This window comes from Drosophila melanogaster, chromosome 3L (genome assembly GCF_000001215.4).
Source record: "Drosophila melanogaster chromosome 3L".
NCBI classification, from domain to species: Eukaryota; Metazoa; Arthropoda; class Insecta; order Diptera; family Drosophilidae; genus Drosophila; species Drosophila melanogaster.
This window is the reverse complement of record NT_037436.4, coordinates 13,903,237-13,929,160: the sequence shown is the minus strand read 5'-3', so window position 1 is coordinate 13,929,160 and position 25,924 is coordinate 13,903,237. Positions and strand designations below refer to the sequence as shown.

The following is a 25,924-nucleotide window of genomic DNA, read 5'->3' as shown; positions in this document are numbered from 1 at the left end:
TTTTTTAAAGTATTACTGTAGTTTTTTATTTTTAATTTTAAAACTTTAGTATTTTAGTATTTCAATAAATTAGCTTATTTCTTGTTTTAATTTTTTTTAATAATTTCGTATTAAAGTTCCGGTCACAGTTTTCAGCAAAACGTGACCGATAGGCGAACACTCCAGTCAGCTGTCATCTGTAATGTGGTGTGCACTCACTGGCGCCCAGACCAAACAAATTGTTTCGCTAATATATGGAATTTGTAGCATAGAATGGACGAGGAGGAGCATTTACACCGATTTGGAACTCCGCTGCCAGCCTTGCAAAAGGGTGAGTACTGTAATAAATATTTATCAGCTTTCCCAATACCATTAAAACCTCTTTTACAGATGTTGTGCCGGCTAAAAAGCCAGTGGCCATCGAGGATCAAATTGTGAAGGACGAAAATGGAAAGCGGAGATTCCATGGAGCCTTCACCGGCGGCTTCAGTGCGGGCTTCTGGAACACGGTTGGCTCACTGGAGGGCTGGACGCCGCAGACCTTTAAAAGTTCGCGGGGCGAGCGGGCGTCGTCAAAGGCTCAGCTGAAACCGGAAGACTTTATGGACCAGGAGGATCTGGGCGAGTTTGGCATCGCACCGCAAGGCATTCGCACGCGTGATGAGTTCGCCAATGAGGACGAGCAGAAGCAACGTTCTGATCAGAGGCGCCGCAAGTTAATGCAGCCTGAGTTGGGTGTCGGGGCCATACCAGGTCTTCCAGTGCTGGAGCAACTTCTACGACCGGTTCGAGATAAAGTGGCCGTGCGAATACTTAAAAGCATGGGCTGGAAACCTGGCCAAGGTGTAGGCCCGCGGCAAACTCGAAAGGAGAAGCGCCAAGCTACGGCCAGAAATTCCAAAGAGCAGTATCTTATGGAACACTACGGCGCGGAGGGACTACCATCTAATAAAGAGAACAAAGGAGAAGAAGATAGCAATAATGAGGACGAAGACGATGAAGATATTACATTTGCTCCGGACGACTACGAGCCGATCTTTTACACACCCAAGGAGAACCGCTTTGGCATGAGCTACTCCGGTCTCAACCGTGATCCCATTCTGTCCAAATCGTCTTCTTCTTCTGCCAAGCCTATGCAACACATCAATCTATTTGGTGAGATGGAGGCGCAGGCTAACAAAAAGCAACTATCCATACGAGGTCAAGCCTTCGGAGTGGGAGCCTTTGAGGAAGAGGACGAGGATATATATGCCCGCGATGATATGACCCGCTACGATTTCTCCCTGGCGGACAAGAAACCCAAGCAAAAAAAGCAGCAGCATGTCCAACAGCGTCATGTCATCGATGGCTTCAGTGAGGACAACTCGCCGGCAGTGCTGCAGAGGCCTTATGCCATTGATTTACCTAGGGATTTTCAGCCCAGAAACTGGCTGCAGCGACGAAGCCGCTTTGCACCGATGGACAAAGAAAGAGCCCAGAAACTGGAGACAGCCTCAGAGTACAAACGGTCTGGTCTGGGAAGACACGATCTCAATCCGGATCAACGTGCGCAGATCTTAGGCGAGCAACAACAAGAGGAAAAGACTGCGGAAGAGCAGCCAAAACGAAATCCCTTTAAGGATCATAGTAAATCTTTAATGGAACGCATTAATGCCAGAACTGAGGGCTTTACCAAGGGCGGAGTGATAACCGAAAATGGCGAGGAGCAGCAAACTGAACTAGCCAAGGAAGTAAAGGAGGCAAATGCCGCCATACAAGAGAGAGCAGCCCTCAAGACGAAGGACTTGCGTAAGCAAAATTTACAGTGCCTAGAAATTATTATATTATAACATTTCAATTATTTCAGCTTCTGCTATGAATTCTTCAAGCGCTTTTAAACCTTTTATAGCTGATGAAGCTAAGCAGCTGCGATATGAGAAATTCGTATCATCAAAGCTTACGGATGACAAGGAAATTACGGAGTTCCTGGCGAGAATGCAACCAGTTACACTATCTCTGTGGGATAGGGAGATGGAGAAGAAGGAGTTTATTCAGGCGGCAAAGATATATCGACCATTAGTTGGCCTTATGAATGACAGGTTCGTTTCGGAAGCCAATGTTCAAGCAGAGAAAGTAGAGCAGCAAGAGAAGCCGCCGGAGGAGCGAAAGATCGTGATGGAGAGGACCAAGACCATGTGGAAACCCACCGCACTGCTGTGCAAGCGGTACAATATAGCCGAGCCCTTTGGTGGTGCCATGCTGGAACCAGAAAAGGAACTGAAAGCCAAGGCAAAAATTTCAGTATTTGATTATCTAGAGACATCCGTAAACACTAAAGCAAACTTCGAAACCCCCTCTATTTTTCCCAAGCACATCGAAAAATCAATTCCGGAAAAGGTAGAAACACCACCATCCCCGCCACCAGCTCCTCAACCAGAAGCTGAGATACAGGATAAACCTAATACAAAAGAAGAGCCGTCTAAGCATACTTTCGTGCCGAAAACTCCCCTGGAGCAGGCTGTAGATGAATCCCGCAACAAACCCATCTCAGAGAAAGTGGACCTGTTCAAAAGCATTTTCGAGGACAGCGATGAGGAAGAGACGGAACTATCCGAGCAGGATAAATTAGCTATCCTGCAAGAGTCTTTTGGCTTACCCGTAACATCGACCACCTCAGCTGCCGCCCAAAATGTCCTGAGAAACACTTCGCCACCCAGAGGAATCTTTGCTTCCCTATTTAGTCCTAAGATAAAGGATGCTGCCAAAGAACCAGCACCGACCAAGTTTGGTCCCATCGAGGGAAGCAAACTGAAAATCGCATACAAACCACGAAAGGAGCGACTGAGAAACGATAGGGAGTTGGCAATGGCTGAGGTGGCGCCAGAGGATATTTATGGACCAAAGTTACCGACAGCACCTCCTCAAAAGCCGGCTGCTCCAGAGATTCAGGCAGAGGCGAATATTGACGACAGACTTCAACAGCTTTGGCAGCAGCACGCGCCTAAAAAGCGCAAAGCTGAAAAGTGGGTGGAAAAGAAATGCATATCCGGCAGCGAAGATAGCGATGCTAGTTCTAGCAACGAATCCTCATCATCCGATTCTTCTGATGACAATGACAAGAGATCCAAACTCAGTAAGCCCAAGAAATCGCACAAGGGCTCCAGCTCGAAAAAGTCTAAGAAATCGAAGCTGAAGTCCAAGAAAAAATCGAAAAAGAGCGAAGAATCCAAGCACAAGGCCAAGAAGAAGAAGAAGAAGAGCAAACATTGACTGTAAATAGTAGTAAATAAAATAAATTGGCTTTCTCTCCATTTTAAAGTCAATCACTTACTGGTTAATTAAACATTGGGCTTGGTCAAATTGGATTGCTTTTTTTTACAACTGTCGCTATCACCAAACAGTTTACAGTTAGATGTTTAAAGTGTGAATGATCGAGACATTAGTTTTTATTAAGATCTTAAGATCTTTTGATCTTGGTTTAAATAGTTGTAAAATCGGAACTGTAACTGTGACTGTCAGGCGATTGATCATCAACAGTAGTGTTTCTAATATCAATTGGAATTGGGAGGGAGTACGAGTCTCGATCAGAACTCTATGGTGTCAAAGAGATTCTTACTTATCCGTACAGGTATAGCAATGCTACGATATTCGCTGGATCTTTTTAACATGGGCCTCGGTGGTGCTATTTACCCAGGTAGATCGTTTGGTCAAAAAATCAAAGCTACCTGGCTCTCCGCTGCAGCCGCCTGCCTTTGTTAACATCCGCAGAGAGAGAGAGAGAGAGTGAGAGCGAGAGTGAGGCTCTTGGCCAAAAGACGGGACCAGCTTCAGTTTTGAGTTCGGCGTGTGCTTCGCCAGGTGCTCTCAGCTCAGTCGCAAACTACGTGTAACCAAAGATAGACGAGTCCGAGTTCGGATCCCAGTAGTCCAAAAAAAAAAAACCGCGGCAACAACAATATAGATATAGCCATCATCATATCGCTAGCGGATTGCGGATGTTGTGGATTGGGGGTCGCGGATGCGGAGCGTGGCTCGTAATGTCTGCCAAAGCGTAACGAAAATTTCCAGTGCTCAAGACAACAACAACAACAACAGTATCATTAATGGCATTTTCTGTTTCGAGTTTGTGTGTGAAAAAAAAAGTGCACAAAAGTGGCAGCAACAAAAAAAGTATATGTAATCAAGCAGCATGAAAATCTAAAAGGTATACAACGAAATCCCTGAATTTGTAGCTTATCGAAAATACCCAATCAAATAATTACAATTAATGGCGCAAATTACACGAAAATATAAATGAAAAGAAAAATATTAACAAAAGATGCCTGCATATAGTGAAAAAATTGGCATTTACACACCTGCAACATTTGTTTGCTCTCGTGTTTGTGTCTACCTAGACGCTGGCAAGTGTGTGTACATAAAGATATAGCCGCGAGTGTGTGTGCTTGCCGTTGCATAGCTGTAAACCAGTTGCCAATTGCAACGTGTTTTTTTTTTTGAGTTGTTGGCCCAGGAGATAGTCAACAAAAAAGTTTATAAAATTAACTAGAAAATTGTGAAGTTGTCGGAGAAACACCGCCAAATGGATGTTAACCAATATTAAAGTAAAGTAAAAGTCTGAAAAGCAACGACCAAAAAATAAATACATATATACCAAGATCACGAATCAACAATTAAATAGCCAGAAATAAAATAAAAAAAAAAAACAAACTAAAAAAGTAAAACGAATACATTGCTTGAAAAAATGACAGATCATTTTTTAATAACGGAATTTTCCTCTAACTAAACGACATAATAAAGTCTAGAAACATGCCAAATTGATCTGAAGATAAATTGATATCAAAAGCTACCCATTTTTTAGAACTGCTTGCGTGTTACCGCCGAAAAACACGTTCGAAACGAGTGTTAAAGTGACAAAGACGAAATCACAGAAATGGTATCGAACAAAAATAGGAAAACAGAACAACAAAAACGACGAATTAAAAACGACTTTGGCCTTTTATTTTTGGCTAATAAAGCAATTTGATATCGTAAGGCAAAAAAACACTGAGAACTACAACCGAGTGAGATCATGATTGCAATCGCAAAAGGGAGAGCGAATGAGAGTAGCAGAGAAAGAGAGTGGGTTAATTCAGTTTAGGCCAGGCCAAAAATACAGTGGTCGTCGAGTAAATAAGCCACCGATTCAGAATTTCCATTTGTCAATAAAGCCCAGCAACAACAACCCAATATAGCCCATATATCACTGGGTCTGGAACATACATAAATATTTTTATATCGTTTATGGATCCCCCAGCTCAGCTGTGTGGAGGTGTAAGAAACAAAAAGGCGAAACGCGAAATAAAAAACAGTAACCAATTTCGCAAAAAGCTCGCCAAGCTGACAGAACGGCAAAATTGGAAGAGAGTAAAGAGCGAAACGCTGACGTCGAGCAGCTTGTTTTAACTTTTGTTTAAAATTTAAATTGCTAATGAATTGATGATGTCTTCTGGTTCTAAGAACATACTAAGGGGGAAAAAGACGTGTATAGGGATATGGCAATAGAGGGGAGCAACTTATAATTAAGAGCTTAGCTTGGCAGTAAAGCCGCACATGAAGAAAAAAGTTTCTTAAAAAGTGTAACTTTTTTTTTTAAATACAAGAAACAAGTTTATCTTACGCCTACTTGAAATAATATATATATCTACATTTTTCGAACTTTTTTTGACTCATTAAAAATGAGAAACAATGACCTACGTATTTTTCTCTGTGCAACTCATCATCTTCTTGTTGTTATGGAGCTTTAAGAAGGTTCACTCAGAGCTCAAGGTAATCAAGGTTGATGATTTTTCAAGTTTTGTTTGTGTTTGGCCAAACAGACTTGCCCCTAATGACACTGAAATGTGAGTCTTTAGCTCTATTTGAAAAAGTTATTAACATTTTTTAATTGAGCATATTAATATGCGACCCTAATGCACATCATTTTTGAGCCAGTTGGAAACAAATATCCCGTTGAAATCGCATATAAAATAGTTTTTCATCAGTCAAATATAATGAATATTTTCTTCTTAATGGTTTTTGAGGGTACAAATCTAACCCATGCCTACGATATTCGCTTGATTTAAAGGTTCGTTCTCTCTTTTAAACATGGAAACATTAAACATCTGATCGGTTCTGCGTTCTCTGAATGTGAATCTCTCAGATTTTGTATCTTTCTCCGATTCTCCCTGTGCGTTTGGCAAGCCTCTTAGTGTTGACGATATTCGTCTACCTGTTCTTCGTTTGTTTTCTTTTCTTTGGGCCAGGTATTGTCTGACCAAACATTTTCCGCATTTTTTCATGTAGATGTTTGTCTGCGGGAACTATTCAGAACACATATGTACATACATACCAAGTCAGCGATCCAATGCGAACAGGTAGAAGCATAAACTAGCAAAAACAACGGCTGTGCTGAAAAAAACTTTCATTAATGTTTTTGTTTTGCGTTAGCTAAATAATTCGAGTCGAGCCGCTATCTTTCGACCAACTCTTTCCCCGCAGCAAAAAGGGGTAACTGCGATTACGAGTCGTAAAAAAGAAATCCATCATTAGGTGCTGTCAACTCCACAGTTGCTGTCTTTTTTTGTAGATTGGCACAGTGAAATTAGCAGAACTTCATGAGGAGCACATTTGACATGAGTAATTATTTTTCGTAATAGATTTTTAAAGTTCATTATAGTGTTTTTTTTTGTTTTTCGCTTAGTATTATAAAATTCATAAATTTGTTGGGCCTTAAATCACCATATTTGAACGCAGCCATACAATACGGAAAATTAGATTTTTCCGAAACACTCGAAACCCGTCCCACTGTAGCTCCGTAGCGAATATCGTAAATCAGTTGCGCGCCACGTTCAAACCGCATTCATATTATTCCAGTGACTTTGCGGGTTAGTTGTTGCTGGGCGTTCGATGGCGCTTGGTCTCCGCGGTCTTGGCTTCTAAGCCTCTGGAATGCCAACAATGTGTGCGCGTTCGGTTGTGGTTCATTTTTTATAACTTCGTATATTTTTTTCAACTTTTATTGACCGTTTCATTTACGGGCTACTGCTACTGTCGCACTTTCCATTGAGTTGAAATGGTTTTCACCCGAATGCTTTGTCGCTTTCTTGCAGTTTGGTAACGAAATGGAAAAGAAAACTTGAAATTTGTGTCGATCCGATTGCAAGTTTGGTCGCGTATCTTGCAGATACATCCGCTTGGCCGAGTGAATTGCACAACCCAAATGAAAATAAATAAGTAAACGCGTTACACGTGTCCGCCCAAAGAGTGTGTGCTTTCGAGTCATTGTTCGTCGTTAGCTGTGCCAAGCCAAAATGCGCGTATCCGACAGATACCAGTCATCATCACAATTATCATCAGCATCTACAACACCACCATCGGAAATTGCATCGCACCAGATTTTGAGCAGCACGCACCTTGAAGTAATTGCAGCATCTGGCCATCGTCAACGCTGCAGACTATAATGAGTCAAAATGTGGCCGACAGTTTGGTGAGTAGCTAAACCATTATCTTGTTCATGTACTCTAGTATATAGCAAGCGTAGAAAGTAACAGGGAAATGCATAGAAAGTCATTTTGAAAGTATCTCGCAGAGCACCGAACTTTGTGTGGAGGCTTTTTGCCCAGGTCTGCTAATTATTTGGTCAAATAGTCCGTAGACTAAGTTAATGAAAAATATGTTGCAACATTTTGATTAGAGTGGTGCCGAAAAATCGAATTAAAGAAATTTATAATTTATAATTTAATTTATAATTTTTGTGATATTTATTATCACGATCACAACACAAGAGCGGTTTTTTCGTATGACTAAAGTTTTGGAGCACAACATTTTTCATCTAAATATATATTATGACGTTTACGTTTTAAAATATTATTCTCCATACTTTCTGATAGGGAGAACAGCAATAATTTTAAATAAATTTACTATAGCTTTAAACCGTATTATTTTGACACCAACATCATGAAGCACATTGAGGGTCAATCTTTAATTGATCTCTTTTTCTAGCTTTATATAAAATTCGTTATCAGCATCACCAAGTGCATAACAAATATCAGTGCCTTTTTTTGTATTGAAACTTGTTGCATTCGCTAATTGATCAATTGACGTGCTCATGGTCTCGAATATTTATCCAATGTCTACAAGCAACAAACAAAACAGCAGGCATCGTTTGATTGGCGCTTACGTAAATGCACGTTTTATTAATATTTCTGCTTATTGATTTCCCCGCCAGCTTTCTTTAAATCGTTACCAAATACCAGACAACACTCAGGTATTCCCATTTCCATAATTATGTCATTCCAGTTCACATGTTTGAACGGTTGGTCAAATGATAGCCTAAAAAGCCAAACAAAACATGGAAGAAAATTATTTAAATTTCTTTGTTGGCATTAATCAAAAATTTGGAATAAAATCCTACAGGTTTAGGAGGCCCATAAATTCCATTGATAAATGTGAAGCTATAATGAAGACAAATGCTATTGTGGGGGTCAGTGTAAATATATACCAAAAAATACTAAAATTGACAGAGAGAGTTGAGAGAGAGTTCTGATTAGAAACAAACAAGCCAACAGTCAATTGCTCATCAGAAAAAACATAAACAGAGCGCGAATGGCCAGAGCAAGTAAGATTTTTATGTTTGTTCTGATACGACATATATATACCGTGTATTTATTTTAAGAAACTTATTTATTTATATTTAGCGTGTCAACAGTCACTAGGAAGAAGTTTTAAAGAAATTTGTTTAAATTGATTTAAAAGGCCAAGTTACCATAGTGCAAAAGAAATAAAATCAATTACCAATTCAATGGTAAATTGACAGTTTATCTGGAAAAAGTTCTATTTTAAGTTTATTGACTATAAATTGTGAGAATATGTAGGTGTTTTAAATTCGGAACCAATATTGGAATGCATTGTTAATGTTAACTGTGTTTTTGAACTTGTTCGATGCAACCAATATACCTTCACGCAAGGTGTAAAACCATAGTGGGTGTTTTGCTAGAAGTTCCCACGGTCGAAAACTTGAGTACCTGAGAAAAGCGAACGAGAGAGTGCAATTGAGAGAACGGGGATGCTACAGTTACATCCGTCGAGTAAGAACATCCCCCGAAAATGCTTGCGTTCTTAATGACAGAGAGTGGATCCCCGACAGAGAGAGCGTGTGGGAGAGAGTAAGCGAGAGTTGGATACAGACGATGGGGTTTCGGGCGGTCGTTTGTTCTAAGCGGGCAGAGTTCGTCTTCGACTGTTGTTGGCGGCGGTTGCGTCGCGTGTCTCTCTACCGAGAGCTTTGTGTGTGTGTCTCGCGCGCGTTTTACGCTCTGCGCCCCCTACGCTCCCCTTTTCCAAGTAGAGAAACCCCCGAATGTGAATTTTGTATAATGTTTTTGTAATAACATGGATATCTCATGTTGAGATTTTCAGCCAAGCGAATGAAAATGCAAGCGGTATCCCGAAAATTGCCGTTTACGTGTGTGCGAGTGCAGCATTAGCAAAAGGAAAAGAGATAAAAGTGAAAACAAATAAATAGTAGGGAAGACGTGCTAAAGCACGAGAGCAAAGAGGAGATTGCCAGGCAGACGCATAGACGTAGTGCAACGAACCCTTCTTCGCGGACCAAGGATTCACCACTTACCACTAACCGGAGAACAAATACCAATATTAACCCCCCCACCTCTACTGCTACTGGGTGTGTTTCTCTATGTCCCGTTGACTCATCGTTCCCAGGAAGCTGAACAACGGTATAGCGGCCAGAACACAGAAGCCCAGTACAAAAAAAGAGCAGCAGGAATATCGATTTTACTTGCCTTTTACTTATACAACACCCCCACCACCCATTGAACTGCACTTGGGTGTAAAAATAAAACACCAGAAGCCATTAAAGGAGACGTGTAAATTAAAGCGAACCGACGAGAAGAGGATAACGGATAGGAAAACCCAAGCAGTGCATCCGTGGAAATCTCAGCAACATTTCTCAAGGAACAAAAGCCAATCTCAAATGGTAAAAAAAAACAACGCAATCCATCAGGCCGGATTAGAAAGGAGCGCACTTTAGATCTATTGGTTCTTATCCTGCCCTTACAGTGGTCACTCGAACGTTGATACATTGAAATGTTTTTTTTTAACAATATATTTAAAACAAGTACATCATATTTCTGCAATAAGCAATACATCGGTAACAAACTCCTGATAAGATAAAAACATTAATGGCTTGAATTTTATTACTATTGACCCTCGCCCTTAAATCAACGACATGGATAATTATCGATAATGCGCACCTTTTTTTGTCCGAGAATTTTCAACCCTGAAAACTAGTTGCTGTGTACTTGATCTGGTTTTGTGTGGAGAGGGATTACTGTAGTGTCTTGGTGTCGATTCACAAGGAAATGTCAACAATGATTATGGGCAAAAATGCAATGGTATGGAAACTTTACGCCTAAGTGGAGTCCAGAAATAAAACACCTTCTTTTGGTGGGGAAGGAATAGGAATCGATAAAAGTCGGGAATTTTTTACAAGTTATAAATGAATCATATGGGAACTGCCAAGCTTGGAGAAGCTTTGTTTTGGGAGTTTCGAGAATTTATATGCTAATTAAAAAGCATTCAAAATTGGTATACTTATGCTTGGGAACAAATGGTGTAGGGTATTCTTAAGTGATGTATATAATTTGTTTCGCAGGTGAAAGATAACGAATTAAAGCTATGAATTTAAAGGTGAATCAGTTTGAGATCATTTCAGTTGCAGTCCCAGTTATATTTTCGTTTCTTTATCATCCATTTATGCGGAGTGCCCCTAGAAATCATTTATCAGCTCCCATTGTATGCAAAACAAAAGCTCCGCCCCCCACTTCCTTTACCCACTGGCGAATGATGGGGGAATGCATAAAAAAAATAATTTACGTGGGGAGCTATGCTCAGTGGCTCAAACTTTAGCTTAGGTTGATATGTTTTTGTATTGTTTGCACATCATCTCTGCTGCTGCCCAACGGATGTGGTTTGATAATAGCCGAAAGAGCGGGACAGCTGCTCTGCAGTAGAGACAGATACATATGTACATATACACGTTAAATAAAAGTTTTATTCGGATATGAATTATGGTTTTTGAAATTAAAAATTGCAACAGGATGTGGCATCGGTTGATATTCGTTATGTTGTAATATAGCGAAAAGGAGACATTAGGGATAGAATATCGAATGCCAAGTAATGCCTGTTCTATTATTTCTCATAAACACAAACGATGTAAAATCTTGATGGACCTGTGTTAGTAGGCCGATGCAATTAAATTTGATCATAATTCCCTTCATTTTTTTTTATGTGCACCGAGGGAGCAGCAAATGTTGTCAAGTTGACTGCGTCGGATGCAGTCGCATGTAACTGACAGTCAGTCAGAGTCATTTAGCCAGTCAGTCATTTAGTCAGTCAGTCATTCAGGGATGACAGAGGGAAGGGGGAGAGACTGGTGTTTAGTTTCAGTCGTTTTTTTCCCTTGGCGTTTTCAATTTTGTTTTGCGTTGTTTTTTTTTTGCCGCTGCTTCTGTTGCTGCAATTCACAAAACTCGTGCCAGGGGTCGTCGATTTAAAAATAGAGATTTGTGTCTACAATTGCGGTCAAAATAAATGCCTTTTCATTTTTCAAGACAAGCGAAATGTATTGCTTATTTCGGACACCTAATCTATTGCCGCCAAGAACTAGGAAATTCTCAAAGAACTGTTTTTACATCGATACAAATTGCAATACTTTTACCTATAAATCGAATATCTCAAACGGAATACTATTTTACTATCTCAGAGTCATGTTTCATCATTTAAATATTGATCCATTTCCTTAGATGTATTTTCACTTTTAATCTATCAATATTGTGACCTCAGCTGTATGGCTGTTTGTTGATAAATTCACCCCAAATGCAAATGCAGTACCATTTCGCTTTGATGTTGCGGTTCGACTCTCCTTTGTTTTGGTTTCTGGCTATTTTTGCGAAGATCTGTAATTGAGAGAAACCCCCCCTGGGCGGAAAAGCAGAAAACGCCACCCACACGCTTTTCTGGAGGAAAGGTCACCTGCTTTATATATAGACAGATGATGATGTGGGCCGACCAATCAGGCGCCCCCTCATACTTGGATGTTATTTCTTTATAATTGGGTGCCTTGTATACACAAACACGAATATGTTTGACAATTGCCCGTCGTCTGGCATTATAATACTATATTATTTCATTACTTAATGAGCTTTATTTCTGCCGCAGTTTTTTTTGCACGGGCTGGGTATTTTCTGATGAATCATTCGAACTCAAAAGGTAAAATATCAACCGTATGCAAATCGTCATTTCCTCGCCGAGTTGTGTTCTGTTTCATTCGGTCTCGTTTGGCATTCGCTGTAATAATAATCGTGAATGAAATGAGTGTATTTAGGTTCTGGGGCTTGGTACGAATCGAATGCAATACATATATGTGCATATTGATTAGACGAAGGAATCTCAAACAAAAAGATTTCTATAAGTATGCGCATTGCGCATATTTACAAACATATATGAATATGTACATACATACATATATGGGTCTGGGTTGTTTGGCCTGGAGCTTTGAAGGATTTATTCTAATCAGTTTTCGGTTCAAAGTGTAACTTGGAGAAGCTTTCTTATATTTGCGAAATAAGCAAGCATATTTCTTATCGCCAGCAGCGCAGTGCTAACTAAATATTACATCATAAATAATATGCAATATTCTGGCTAATCATTACTAAGTTCTGTTCAAGCTTAATTGTTAAGCTGGGAAATTTCGAATTAGAAATTTTTCTATTGTTTGGAGTATTTAAGCAAATTAAATGAGGCATTTAAAATTAGTCTCACAATTGGTAGTTTTAGCTCAAACAGTATTTTAAATAAAAATTTTTTATTTCTTGATCTTATGATATATAATTGCTTTTTATAGTATAAATTTGCATATGACTATGGTTCATTGCACAAAACTAATTCGACCAATAAATTTGTATCCGTAACCCAGATGGGCATTATTCATGCTCGACTATGGAGCTTTAATTGGGGGTAAGAAAATCCTAGTCCTTCTCCACCGAATGACGCATGCCAGGCGAACGTGCCTCAATTATCGGTCGGTATTCGAATATATTTGGAGTATTTGATTGTGCTCGATTTAATTTTCGTGATGCGTATTTGATGGTTTGGTCTTCGATGCATTTATCGCTTATTTAATTTCAAGGCATCATATATGTATAATCTGGTTGCTCTTGGCCACGCGAGGCACGTTCCAGATTCGGGACCTCTGGAACCGACCTTTTTCCCCTTGCCTCACGCACGACCACTTCGCTGACCCCTCTGGAATAATTTGTTTTTGTCTTTTCGTTGTCAAGAGAGAGATGGCTTAAAGACCTACCGACCAAATGACATTTCTCTTCGCACGAATTTGGCCAGAAACGAGTTATGTAATTGGCAATGGAGCCGGTACGGGCTGTAATTGAGCAAAATTGCAAAATGGTCGGTGTTGGCCTAAATTTATGGCTAAGCTCTACATGAAATGGGCTGGGCCAGTTCATCTCTGGCGAGGTAAAAACCATAAAACCGATGGAGAAAAGGAAAGCGCAACGCAGTTTCCACACCACAGGCATGAAAATATTTATCTAGGCAAATATTGTGGAGCTTTCTTTGGAATTGAACGAAGCGGAAATGCTCTTCAAGAAAAGATAATAATTAAACAATCATTCTTATAAGCAAAAATATATAAAATGTATTGAAAATATTATTTTTTCTTTTTTTTATGAGCGAATATTCAAGTTTAGCCTATTATTTGAATGTAAATAAGATGCAGCTAATAATAATATTATTTGTTGTGGAAGAAGCACATTATTAAATATGATTAGAAGACTTTTGTGTTGAACTTGATTTTTAAAAATGCCTGTTTATTGTTCGAAACTTTTCCTGTTCCTTTCCTATCCATTGCTAGAGTATTTTCGGATGAATATATTTCCTTGGCGAAACCTGTGCGCAGCTGTCAATAGCCGTGAAATACTATGGCCCGAAAACAACGAAAACAAACTAGTTGGCTGTAATAACTTCCTGGTAAAAGTTGAACACATCCCGATTGGGAGGCCGGAATCGTCGTACTTGGGATGTTGTTTACGATTATAGGCCGGGATGAACAACGCGCCTAATATAATATGAAATGGTTAAACAAAGATTGCCTGTAAATCTGCCCCAGGGGATAGGGGATTCGCGGGGTAAAGACTTCCCATTAACCAAATATGGTGCGGATGAGTGAGTAGTGAGCGCCACTTGAAGTACAAAGTCGCTTGTCAAAGATACACTTTTCGTTTGTATGTTTGTTTGGTGTATTGTTTTTTTTTCTATTTTTGGGTATTTTTGTAGTTTTTTTTGTTTTTTTTTTTGGGTTGAGTAGCTCATAAACATCAAACAGCTGAACAATCCACTCGATTGTGGTCGTGTGTGCCTTTGGAGTCAAATCGTAGCCAAGGTCAGGGGCTCTGTGAACGAACTGAGAAGACAGCTCAAGTGGGTTGAGGGTTGCAGTCAATCAATGAACCACAGCCCGAGACCAAGATCAAGTACAAAGCAAACTCTTCAGAGTTTAACACCGCCCCCCAAAAATAATATTAAAAAATGAAATCCAACCAAACCCAACAACTTAAATCTACAGAATTTCACAAGTCGCGCCAACTGCAAATGCCCGCATAGCCAAAAGCACCAGCAGAAGCCCGCTCTGATCAAGAGTCACACCTGCGCCTATCAGCTGCAGGATCTGACAGGATATAATCGCGCCCTGATGCCTCCGCTGGATAACACGGACTTTAGCAATGCCTGGCGGCAGGTGAACAACAACACCACCAGCCAATCCTGCGCCTACCACCAGCAGCGGCAGCAGCAGCAGCAGCAGCAGGATGCAAAGGATTCCAAGAGGCACTATCACCATCACACCTGTCCAAGACAGCGGAAAAAGTCCATGACCCCGGTGGAGCCAACGCATTTGTGTCAAAAGCACCAGGAAGCCAAGCAGCGGCGATCTAGATCCGCATCTGCCAAGCCGCGCAGGAACAGTTCGTATCACTCCTATGACGACTTGGATGTCTCATCCGCGGTACTCAATGCGGAGCGAAAGGTGGTGGCCAGTTTAAAGTATCTATGCGCCTGCACGGGAGCCACTTTGAGGAATCTCTCCAAGAAAACCAAGGATCTGCATGCCAAAAACTATACCTACACGAAGGTAAATGGGGCATAGTAGCTGATAATTGCTAATTGAATTTTCAGTGATCTTTTGTTGAAAGTTGTATTATTTAAAAATAGACTGACAAAATATATTATATCTATAATAGTATATTTATATAGTATATAAAAATGAATTGAGACTAGCTTAATCATTCGAAAATTAGTTGGCACATTAAATTTAAACGGTATGGAGTGATAATTCAAATAAACTTTTTTGTTCATGCCATTTTTGAATCATGTTTTGCTTCACTTTGTCTGTATTTAGTATGAGACAGTCGTTGAGTTACAGACACCTGAGTCACATCCGGCTTAATTATGTTTACTCAATTGATTGCCTAATTGGCACTAATTAATTGCTCGAGTTGCACGCAAGAATTTAAGGCGCTGAGCTGAGGCAATAGACAAATAATTGAAGCGAAATTGTCGTGGCAATTGTTCATTTGCTCTTTCTCAAAATAATAGACATCTCGGAGTGTGGTTTAGAAAATACGCTAGTTGCAACTTAATTAAATTAGTTTAAATACAAAGCCAAAGTGTTTGATAGCACGAGAAATCACTTGGTTCTCGACGAACTTGAACTTGGTGATAATAATAGATTAGTGAAATTCACAGGCGGAAGTGGATGAATGAAATTGTCACCAAGCAACATTTAATCGTACTTTCAGAGGAAATTTCCGTAAAACGTAGTCTATCTTAGTTTAGTGTTTGAATTTAATATGCTGATGCACCATAATAATTGGTAGTATTGAGTCAAATTCTCAGCTTGCAGGCAATAAATCAATGGCCATTAAAACTTGATTTACTGCCGAATAAATGGCTTTAAATCATTTTCAACCAGCAGTACTAGTATTTCCTACACTTTTGACGCAAATGTTGAATTGAACTTGGCTGCCATAATGCGTCATTAATTAAACAGCACAGCCAAATGATCCCAGCAAATGAACACGGCGCGTATAAGGCATCCATCCACAGCAAAAAATGCCAAATAAATAACAAATAAATTAAATAAATACGTATACGCTACTACATATGTTTGTACATATGTTTGTATGTATGTACAATACATGTGTATTTGTTTTCCACAATGCGAATCAAGAACAGCGGGCAAAGTTTTTGGCAGATGCCGCTAAGAAAAAAGTCGCTGATCGTGAATCGGAATTGATTAAACGTTGCCTTCACATTGTATATGTACATATGTATATATATGCTTAATGAATTTGGGAAGGGGAAGTGTGTGTAAATCAGCCAGCCAAAAAATAAAACAGAAAACAGCAATTAAGCAACAATTAGATAAAAACATATGCAATTTTGTTTCTTATTTTTTGTTCGCATTTTCACCAGGAAGCTCTAGTCAAACATCAATTTTCCCAGCTGTGGCTATTGAAAAGCGTACTTACTACATGTTGTGTTTAATGCAAATGGATAGATAGATATTAACTTTGAATGCCCTTACATTGCCACATCGTGTCTTATATTTTTGCAAGGCCATTTGGAAATGTTTCAGCTGTTTCCAGATCCATCTCAGCGCAACACACAAAATCTTATGCACAATTACACAAAACATCAACAATTTCCACCCCACTTTTCTGCCACTTAACGCCTTGCGCCTGAAAAAAGTGTGTACTCATTTTGTAGAGTTCCATGTTTTTACGAAATATTAAAGTACTTCAATAAAAATTTACGAAATGCTGCCTGGCTAGCTAAAGTGAACTAAACATTTAAGCAATTTGCTTCGCCTTTGTTTTCGTATAATCAAAGCGCATGCGGGCAATTAATTGGATCAACACGAGATTCGTGTCTGTCTGTCTAGGATGGATGGATGGATGGATGACCCCTTGTGTGTGCCCGTGTGTGTAGCCCCCTGTTTCGTCCCCACCACCGTCAAATCATGTTTATGTTTTTGCATTCCAATTCGGATTCTCGTTTGGGGTCAGCTAGCTGGATGTTGTTGCTGTTGTCGCATTGCAGAGAGAAAAAATATGGCATTTCTTCCAAAATATTTAGCATATTTATTACCTTGCGCTTACGAATAAGTCTTTATAAAACATAATATGATATAAAATATATAAATTAAGCAATTATTGGATATAATGCTATCAATATTTACCACTGAAATAAAGCAGGTTCGAAGTTCTATTGCAGTAAGATGAACTATCTGCCAGTTTGTTTAGAAACTATCTTCCCTAACTGAGCATTAGAGGACCCAAAATGACTAAGAAACTTTGCATTTTTTTTTCTCCGTGCAGGAAAATCTTTGTATAGTGACTTGTGTTAATCCACGGCTTTGTTGTAACTTTTGTTGCTGTTTATTTATGGGGGGCGCCACCACTCACAGCCGAACTTTTCGTGCCTTTCCCTTTGTGGTTGCTTTTGCTGCTCGTTTATTCATTCAGTTCTCGTTTAATGCTTTTTCACGCTTTTGGCATTGCTGCGAGTAAATTTCAATTTAAATACTTATGCACTCATTTATGTGGGCCCGTCTTTTGCGTGTGGTATTTACATAGTTTTTACATAAACACAAAAGGTATTTTGTAATTAGAATTTTAATGCTTCGACGTTGATTAAGCGAAAATATGTTGGGCATTTTCCGGAGGCATAGGGCCTTGGGAAATAAGTGGTAAAAATACGTGAAAAAATGCGTGTGAAACTAATCGAAAAGACAACTTGTCTACAAACTTCAATGTGCACTTTATAGCTGAAATTTGAAATTGCGCAATTTTTCTTTGTTTTTTTTTTAAATTCCCTGTTTCATTTCCAATTAGGCGAAACAAATTTAAAAATTTCCCATTTTCATCTCTTTCGAAACACATTTAGTTTTGCTCTATCCAACAAATTAGCAAAGAATTTATGTATCAATTAAAATACCACGACCAGACATGAACAAATGTTGTTTGGGCCTCAACATTGCCAAAGATGCCACACGAAACGGAAATGGACATGGAAATGCCAGACAACCGAGTTTCCACAAAAACAAATATTATTCTCATTCGAAACAATGTGCAAAAATCCAATGGCTTAATGTTTATATTGGGAATATTTAAAAATTGTTGAACTCGTATTTAAGGGGAAATAAATTAAAAATACGTCGGATACTGAAGCTATATTTAGACGAATGATACACTTGATCGACTATAAGTAAGCCGTGATCTTTGACATAGATTTAAGAAATCATTTAATTATATATTTATTGAATACATCAAACGTTGTAGACCTTTATTTATAATTTCCTCACTAGATAGAAAAATGTAAAGCCAATTTTGACGCTGTCAAAACAAAGTTTCCACACAGAGTTCACGCGTTAAGCACTTAAGTCAAAATAAAAAGCAATCACTGCCAGCAAGACTAATCCACTTTCCTTTTTCATTACCTTGCAGCCCACGTGGCGCCTTTGGGGCGAAGAGCACGAGAAGAATGCAATTTTCACCGTTTACCTGAAGAAAGTGCGATACCACCGACCGACGCCCACAGCCAGCAATGTGAGTAATCCCAAATATCAATTACCTGGACGGCTGAAATGGCTTGGCAGCTCAATTTGAAGATAGAAATATTGTATCTTTAGCTAAAATGTTAACGAAGCTTTTAAGTAAATTGCAATTGGGCAGAAAGTGTGGGGAAAAATTGTGGTGACATAATTTCAAACACCCGAAAATATTTTGTATCTCTAGTCTAACAAATCTTCAAATCGATAAAAATACATATATGTATATCTAATTAAATGTTTTTTTTTTTTAAATTTTTACTCAGGACTCAGATGATGAGATTTCCCATCTGGAGTGGGAGACTGTACGCGTGCGTTTCGTTAAGGCGGCTACATTGGCTCGATTGGTGGAGGCGTTAGCCACCGACGACGGCGAGCTGGAGTCCACCTTCATCAACGTGTTCCTGTCCACATATCGCACCTTCTCCACACCCAAGCAGGTGCTCAGTCTGCTGACGCAACGGTACGATGCTCTGCATGAGAAGCACCTGGAGGAGTTGGAGCAGGCACAGCAAAATGGACAGGTCATGGATCCCGCCTACGATCCACACGCCTCCATTCACGAGCAGCACAAGAAAACCCTAGTCTCAGCGCTGCACGTCTGGCTGGATGGATTCCCGGAGGATTGGCACGAGGATAACCTGCAACAGGTAAGGAAATAAAGTGCTAAATTGCAAAATTCATATTTATTGATCAAATATGTTTATCCACAGATCTTGGCATTTGCCACCAAGCGGCTGAAACGATCCGATCTGCACATCAAGGTGCTGAATCGTCTGGAACGGCTCATCAAACAGTCTCTCTATGGAAATGGAGGAGGAAGCGGTGGCTCGGAGAACAATGGTCATTCGTGGCTTTCCGCAGCGCGCTCACAACAGATGCAGCAATTCATGATTCCCACTCACTATGGCTCTTCGTATGACCTCACGGATCAGTTCAATGGCATGTACCTCTCGCCAATGGGCCACGGGCCCATCTATCGTGGACCTACCCACTTTCTGCAGGCATTCCGTTTTCCGCATGTGCCCGTCCGGCATTTTGCTGAGCAGTTGACCCGTATGGATACGGAACTCTTTAAGCGACTGATTCCCCACCAGTGCCTCGGACACACGTGGGCACGACGTGATAGTGGAGGATCCGAGACTGTGGTGGCCACCATCAACCAGTTTAATGCAGTGCTCTTCCGGGTGGTGTCCAGTATCCTGATCGATCGCCTGAAACCTCAGGTGGGTGTCTCTTTTTATACATGATTCTCTGCCGACTACAGTGTAAATTAACGATTGGATTTTAATTACCAGGAGCGCGCTCTGAACATTTCACGATGGATTGATATTGCCCAAGAGTTGCGCATGCTCAAAAACTTTAGTTCGCTCAAGGCCATCATTTCGGCTCTAAACTCCAATTCAATATACCGCCTCTCCAAGATCTGGGAAGTGCTGCCTAAAGAAAGGGTAAGTTGTGTTGTATCATACACATTCTTAATTTGTAGACTAATTATGCTTTTGCTCATAGATGGAAGTCTTTACGGAGCTGGCGAATATTTGCTCGGAGGATAACAATGCTTGGACTCTGCGAGAAGTGTTGAAACGAGAAGGAACGGCCAAAAATCCAGATCCAGGCAGTGATCACAGCGATAGGCATCTGCAGAAGCTTATTCTGAATTTGGGAACACAAACATCGCATGGAACGATACCCTATTTGGGTACATTCCTTACCGACCTGACCATGATCCATACGGCCAATCCGGACTACCTCACCGAGAATAAGCTCATAAACTTCGACAAGAAGCGCAAGGAGTTCGAAGTTCTGGCCCAGATCAAGTTACTTCAGGGAGCAGCTAACACATATAATCTCCAGGCGGATGCGCTCTTTGATCATTGGTTCAACTCAATGCCAGTGTTTGATGAGCGTGAAGCCTTTGAGCTGAGTTGTCGACTGGAACCACCACCGCCGGCGCCACGGAAATCGGTGGTCAGCACTAACACCTCTTTAACAAACACGACCGCCTCATCGACGGCTTCTATTATGGGCCACCGCAAGACTGACTCCATACACTCGAATTCGAGCAGCGGAGCGGGATCACAGTTCTACTGCGAACTAAACAGTAGTACCAGCTCCAGACATAACTCCTTGGATCGGGATGTCCACCATCAGCACGCCTCCTTGATGTCCGCCTCGAGTAGTGTGTCCAATCTGTCGTTGGACTCCAGTAACTCCGGCGGTCGGCAGTCCGGCAAGCTGACCCACTCTCAGTCTATGGGAAATGGTCTGAAATCTCACGGAAATGGCACTACGAATGGTGGATCGCCCCATATCAATGCTCAGTTGGTGCAACCATCAAGTGGAACCCCTCACTCTGCTCCCGATTTCTATATCATTCGGGTGACCTATGAAACAGACAACATCGAGCTGGATGGGATTGTGCTGTACAAGAGTATTATGCTGGGAAATAACGAGCGCACGCCGCAGGTTATCCGAAATGCGATGCTTAAATTGGGTCTGGAGGATGATCCGGATAGGTTTACTTTGGCGCAGGTCCTACCCGATAAGGAACTGGTGATGCCGAAGAATGCGAATGTCTACTACGCGGTTAACACGAACTACAACCTCAACTTCATCCTAAGACCGCGAAAGGAAGAGGGTGTGGCAGGAAGCTAGTCCACAGCCGTGCCTCTGTCCCAATTGTGGTGTCTGGGATACGAGGGCGAGGAGTGAGGGTTAAGGATTATACATTGGGGGGGAAATTGTAAATAGCTAGAGCTTGACTCGCCCATGACAAAACTGGATAAACCAATTTCTATTTAGGTTCGTAACTCGTTTAAGTTATTTATTTATTATTTGAAAAGTGCAAGGATAGTAGAAGGAAAGAAATCGATTAGTGCGATTACCGATTATTTCGATTGATGTCTATTATTTCAAATGCTGTCAATTATCACTTAGCCAACTTTGTAATCTCTAATTTTTCGCAGGCCTTGAGTTGTATATGATTTAAAAGCCCAATCCAAAACATATATTATACAGAGACTCTACTGGAATATTTGCTGATATTTACAAACACACATATACATTAAGTATATTTACTTATATACAACCATTGATATTCTAAATGTGGTACAATAATTTTAGATCTTGAAACGGATATTGAGTTTGTTTAAGGATTCTCATTGTCTGTACTTAACTTTGAGGTCTTAAAAACACAAACAACAAAGAATATTTGTATAGATGTTTTTACCCACAGTACGTGTATTATAAATACCAATTTAAATATAAGTACTATATGTAACATTTTTCGAGTGGAGTGCACAACAACAAATATTGTTTTATCGATACTTTAGCCGTATAAGATACCGTATTTCAGATTCTCTAAGTTATCTACATTGAAAATTAATGAGAGAATGAAACAATTATACACTTACGGTATACACTAAGAATCTGCTTTGATTTATACATATTAAATATGATTAATATTTAACTACAAATTTAAGTTAACGAAAGAAAAGAAGGAAAACAAAAGAATATTGTAAATATAAAAGTGAAAATCGATAATTTGTGTTCTTCTGAAAAATAAATTGTACCAAAAGAATGAATACTGTGACTTGTGTATTTTCAATAAGGATACGTTTCAAAGTAAGTAAAGTAACGGCTGCATATTAAAGTTCCTAAAGATTAATTTCATTATCCTTTTATGTTTTTGTGTTAGACACCTTGCTAGAATCGCATCATCGATATATTCCGAATATCATGTCATCCCATCTTTGTCCGGAAATTTGTCATTCCATTTAAGGTATTAGTAATCCAACAAAACTGATTTCCATCTTTGATTAGTCCGGCTTGGCTATGTGAAAACTTAACCCCCGAGTCGACTGAAAAAGTTAACCCATTTCTATGTGAAAAGCGAAGAAGGACGAAAAGCGGAAAAATCTGATTATCAAGCAGCCGATGCCAAGAGAACTTGGCCAAGGCTTCAAACCAAATCAGCATCCACAAGGCTAAAAGAAGGGGTTAGAAGAAAGGACTAAGTTAGCGGGTCAAAACATCTCATTACATTTGCAGAATGAAACACACACACACACACTAACACAGCGAGGGGATGAAGGCAGTAAAACCGAAATAAATTACTTTTTTGGCTTTTAACAACTTTTGGTCGTCGGAAACGAAAACAAGTTGCACCTTCAAATGGGGTGGTGACCCGCTCCAAACTTTCGCTGAAAACAAATTTCGTTTTCCTTACCCCTTCTTCGGCGCGTATAATTTTTGGGCCGACACAAACTTTAATTAGATCACTTCAATGACAAAAAATAAATAATCTCGTTCCGCAATAATAAAACCCACAGAGGCAAACAAATTGAGGATGTAAGGGCAAGGGGGCGTGGCAGGGCATCGGGACTAACTTGAAAAGCTCTCGAAAAACAAACTTTCTCAAACTAGTCGGTGAAAATCCGCATCAAGCATCAAATGGAAATGTAAATAAGTTGACTTGACTTGACGTTGAGGCTGCTCAAAAGGGCTGAAAAGTGGGTGGTGACATCTAAGTCGAGTGCTGCCAAAAGGGGGCGTGGCGGTGAGCAGGAGGTGAACATAGTGAAAGCTCCGGGGTTAACAATGACGTCATCGTTGTGCAAGTCATGAGCACTCAGAAAAAAATCATAAACAAATCGGTTGTACAATGCCCACTACTTAGTTTAAGCCGATGATTTTAATTAAATTTTAAGAAGCAAGTCACATAATCCTTACCACAATTTCATTAAATATTATAAATTTAAATTGTTTAAGTATTTTAATTTATGGTTTTTAAATCTGATAGATTTATTATAGATTCAGAATGATAGTCGAATTTACTATTATTTGAACAAATCATTGATAACGCATGCTTGTATTTTTTTCAGTGCAACGGAAGCAAACCAGTGAGGATGGGGGATAGTGAAGGAGGTAAAAGCAATTTCTAGCGTACAAAAGCGTTTCGTCATAACTGAGAAGGAATAATCGATAACCTCAAGCAGACACAATGACGCAGTTGGAATGACATAATTCAACACATACCCACAAAGAAAATTGATAAGACAGGGTCACAACTGCAGGTCAAAACAAGAAATTCAATTAGAAAGTCCTAGAAGAAAGAGGGGGATTAGGGCTGGCGGTATCATGACGACAGTCTAGTTTGGCCTTCTCCATTCCTCCACGCCATACACAAGCCCCCACCCCTTGTAGGTTACACCCTCTTCCTTAACGATTCCCTCGACCATATACCCACTATATAGCACGTGTACATTTCCATCGACACCAGGTGAAACCTTCAAACAAAAAACAGCCAAACACAAAAAGGAAAACACGAAACTTAAAACGAAGACTCATGCCAGGTGACTTAAATACCCTTGCGATCCGATTCATCAAATACGGGTGATATCTTTAATAGTAATACCTGTGCTTCATCAAACACTAATAATAATATTAAAAAAAATGGAAAGCATTTAAAATAAAATATTACAATATTTTAAAAAATCGATTTTTAAATATGAAAGTATTTGTATGGTTAATCAAATGATTTACTATTTTCTGCAATCCTCTATAAACTTCAAGCCAGAGGAATCATGTCGTTATTTTCAGTTGCCTGCTTTCGAGCGCTATTCTCAGGCAGGCGAAAATGCAACAACGTGTCGGGCCCTCACTCACACTAGTGCCCTTCGCCCATTTCCCACTCTCTCTGCCACACACTCACCAACACACAGCCTCCCTAGAGAGAGAGAATAAAGGACCTGTGCTACCTGCCAAACTATTCCTTCTCTGCTTCTTCCTCATCGTGCAGCTCCTGTCACACATTTTTGACGTTTCTTTGCCAGCTGTGTTGAGTTCTTGCGTGGGAGAGTTCCCCAACAAAAGAGAGAGAGAGACAGAGAGAGAGAGGAAACTCTGTCAAGGAGAGAGCTTTTCTGCAAATTCTGGCATTACCTGGTTCTATTGGGTCTCATCGCATGGGCCTCAGTTCGCTTTTCGGACTATTGAGTGATTTCCCTCTCTTCGGGGAAATTCGAGATGGAGAGTAAAGCGAAGGAAAATGCACGGGTTGGGGTAGCTGGGAAGGCTTTTGATGGGCGCGGGTTTGTTGGATGGGTTTTATGGCTACACCAAGACACTTAATTGGGAAAAAGCTTCAATAAAATGTTGCATTAAGCCATTGTAGCTACGAGATCTTAAGCCGAGCAATTGTAATTTGAGACATTTTATTTCAATTATTTTTATTTGGCATTGATATTACAATTTCGAAAAATTTTAAACTATGTATGAACACTACGGGAAATTAAGTTATATATATTCCCATATTGGGAATATAATTAGGCTTTAGGTATTATCTTTCTTTTATAGTTAAGACTTTGTAATAGCAATAGAATTCGTTTAAATATTCTGATAGGCGTTTTTAAATTATAGCTGTAAAAATTAATAAGCAATGTTATGTTATGTTATATGACTAATATAAATACTTGTTTTAATACTACGTTTTAATAAAATCAATTTAAATTTGGGAGGGCAATGACCCTTAAATGTTAAAATTTTGTATAGTGCACAATTACGTCTACATTTTAGGTGCATGTGGACCTGGTGCCCATAACAAACGTAACAAACGTAACGAAAACAATTACACGAAAGAAATCCTCAAAAAGCACACTGGAAATGAGACTGAGAATACACACCCCCTCGCTGGTATTCCCTTTATCCTGGGACTCCCTCCCCTCGTCCATCTCTTCAGGGACTGCTCAGTGAACATTAAAATAACAAAATCCAAACAACGCAAACTTTGAGTGCAAGACCAACAAGAGTATCCTAGAACCCAGGGCCAGAGAGAGAGAGAGGTGCACTCAGAAAAATAAATAAAATGTTAATGTATTCATTAATCCTTAAACAACAATATTACCTACAATAAAGGATACAAAACTACGATTTAAAATATAATAATTATTTTAAAAGTTTCGTTTCCAAATTCAAAATGTTTTAAAAAAATCTGAATACATTTTGTGATAATACAAAATTCATAGGACATAAAAAATAAGAATTTTAATTAATATTCAAAATTTTGTTGTTGTGTAGGGACAGCATACGCGAGAGAGGGAGAAAGCACGAAGCTCGCCAGGACGTCGCCAGTCAGTCTCGGCGGGGATTCTGCTCTCGGTGCGTTGCTCTCTTTGGCTGCACGGAAGCCTACAAAATCGGGGAAAGCTTTTGGGCCGAGGCCTCTACGAAGCGAAGCCTTCA

At 39.8% G+C, this 25,924-nt stretch overlaps 2 protein-coding genes across 6 annotated transcripts; both read left to right on the top strand.

Annotated features, from left to right (window-relative positions):
• Positions 1–160: 160 nt before the first annotated feature.
• On the top strand, positions 161–3,279 carry CG8833 (uncharacterized protein). The gene is made up of 3 exons (NM_140412.2): positions 161–310; positions 370–1,767; positions 1,826–3,279. The coding sequence occupies exons 1-3, from the start codon at positions 253–255 to the stop codon at positions 3,226–3,228; spliced, it is 2,859 nt and encodes a 952-aa protein (NP_648669.1). The 5' UTR covers positions 161–252; the 3' UTR covers positions 3,229–3,279.
• A 546-nt stretch (positions 3,280–3,825) lies between these two features.
• Rgl (Ral guanine nucleotide dissociation stimulator-like) lies at positions 3,826–22,264 on the top strand. 5 transcript variants are annotated; one of them, NM_079958.3, is made up of 7 exons: positions 9,196–9,970; positions 14,636–15,199; positions 18,576–18,677; positions 18,946–19,329; positions 19,393–19,905; positions 19,978–20,130; positions 20,192–22,264. In NM_079958.3, exons 1-7 carry the CDS (start codon positions 9,968–9,970, stop codon positions 21,335–21,337), a joined length of 2,865 nt encoding a protein of 954 aa, NP_524697.1. In that variant the 5' UTR covers positions 9,196–9,967; the 3' UTR covers positions 21,338–22,264. The 5 variants fall into 4 exon arrangements, with proteins under 5 accessions (NP_788505.1, NP_788503.1, NP_788504.1 ...); NM_176327.2 differs by lacking the exons at positions 9,196–9,970; positions 14,636–15,199 and adding exons at positions 3,826–4,162; positions 7,160–7,462; NM_176325.2 differs by lacking the exons at positions 9,196–9,970; positions 14,636–15,199 and adding exons at positions 3,826–4,162; positions 7,086–7,462.
• Positions 22,265–25,924: the final 3,660 nt, after the last annotated feature.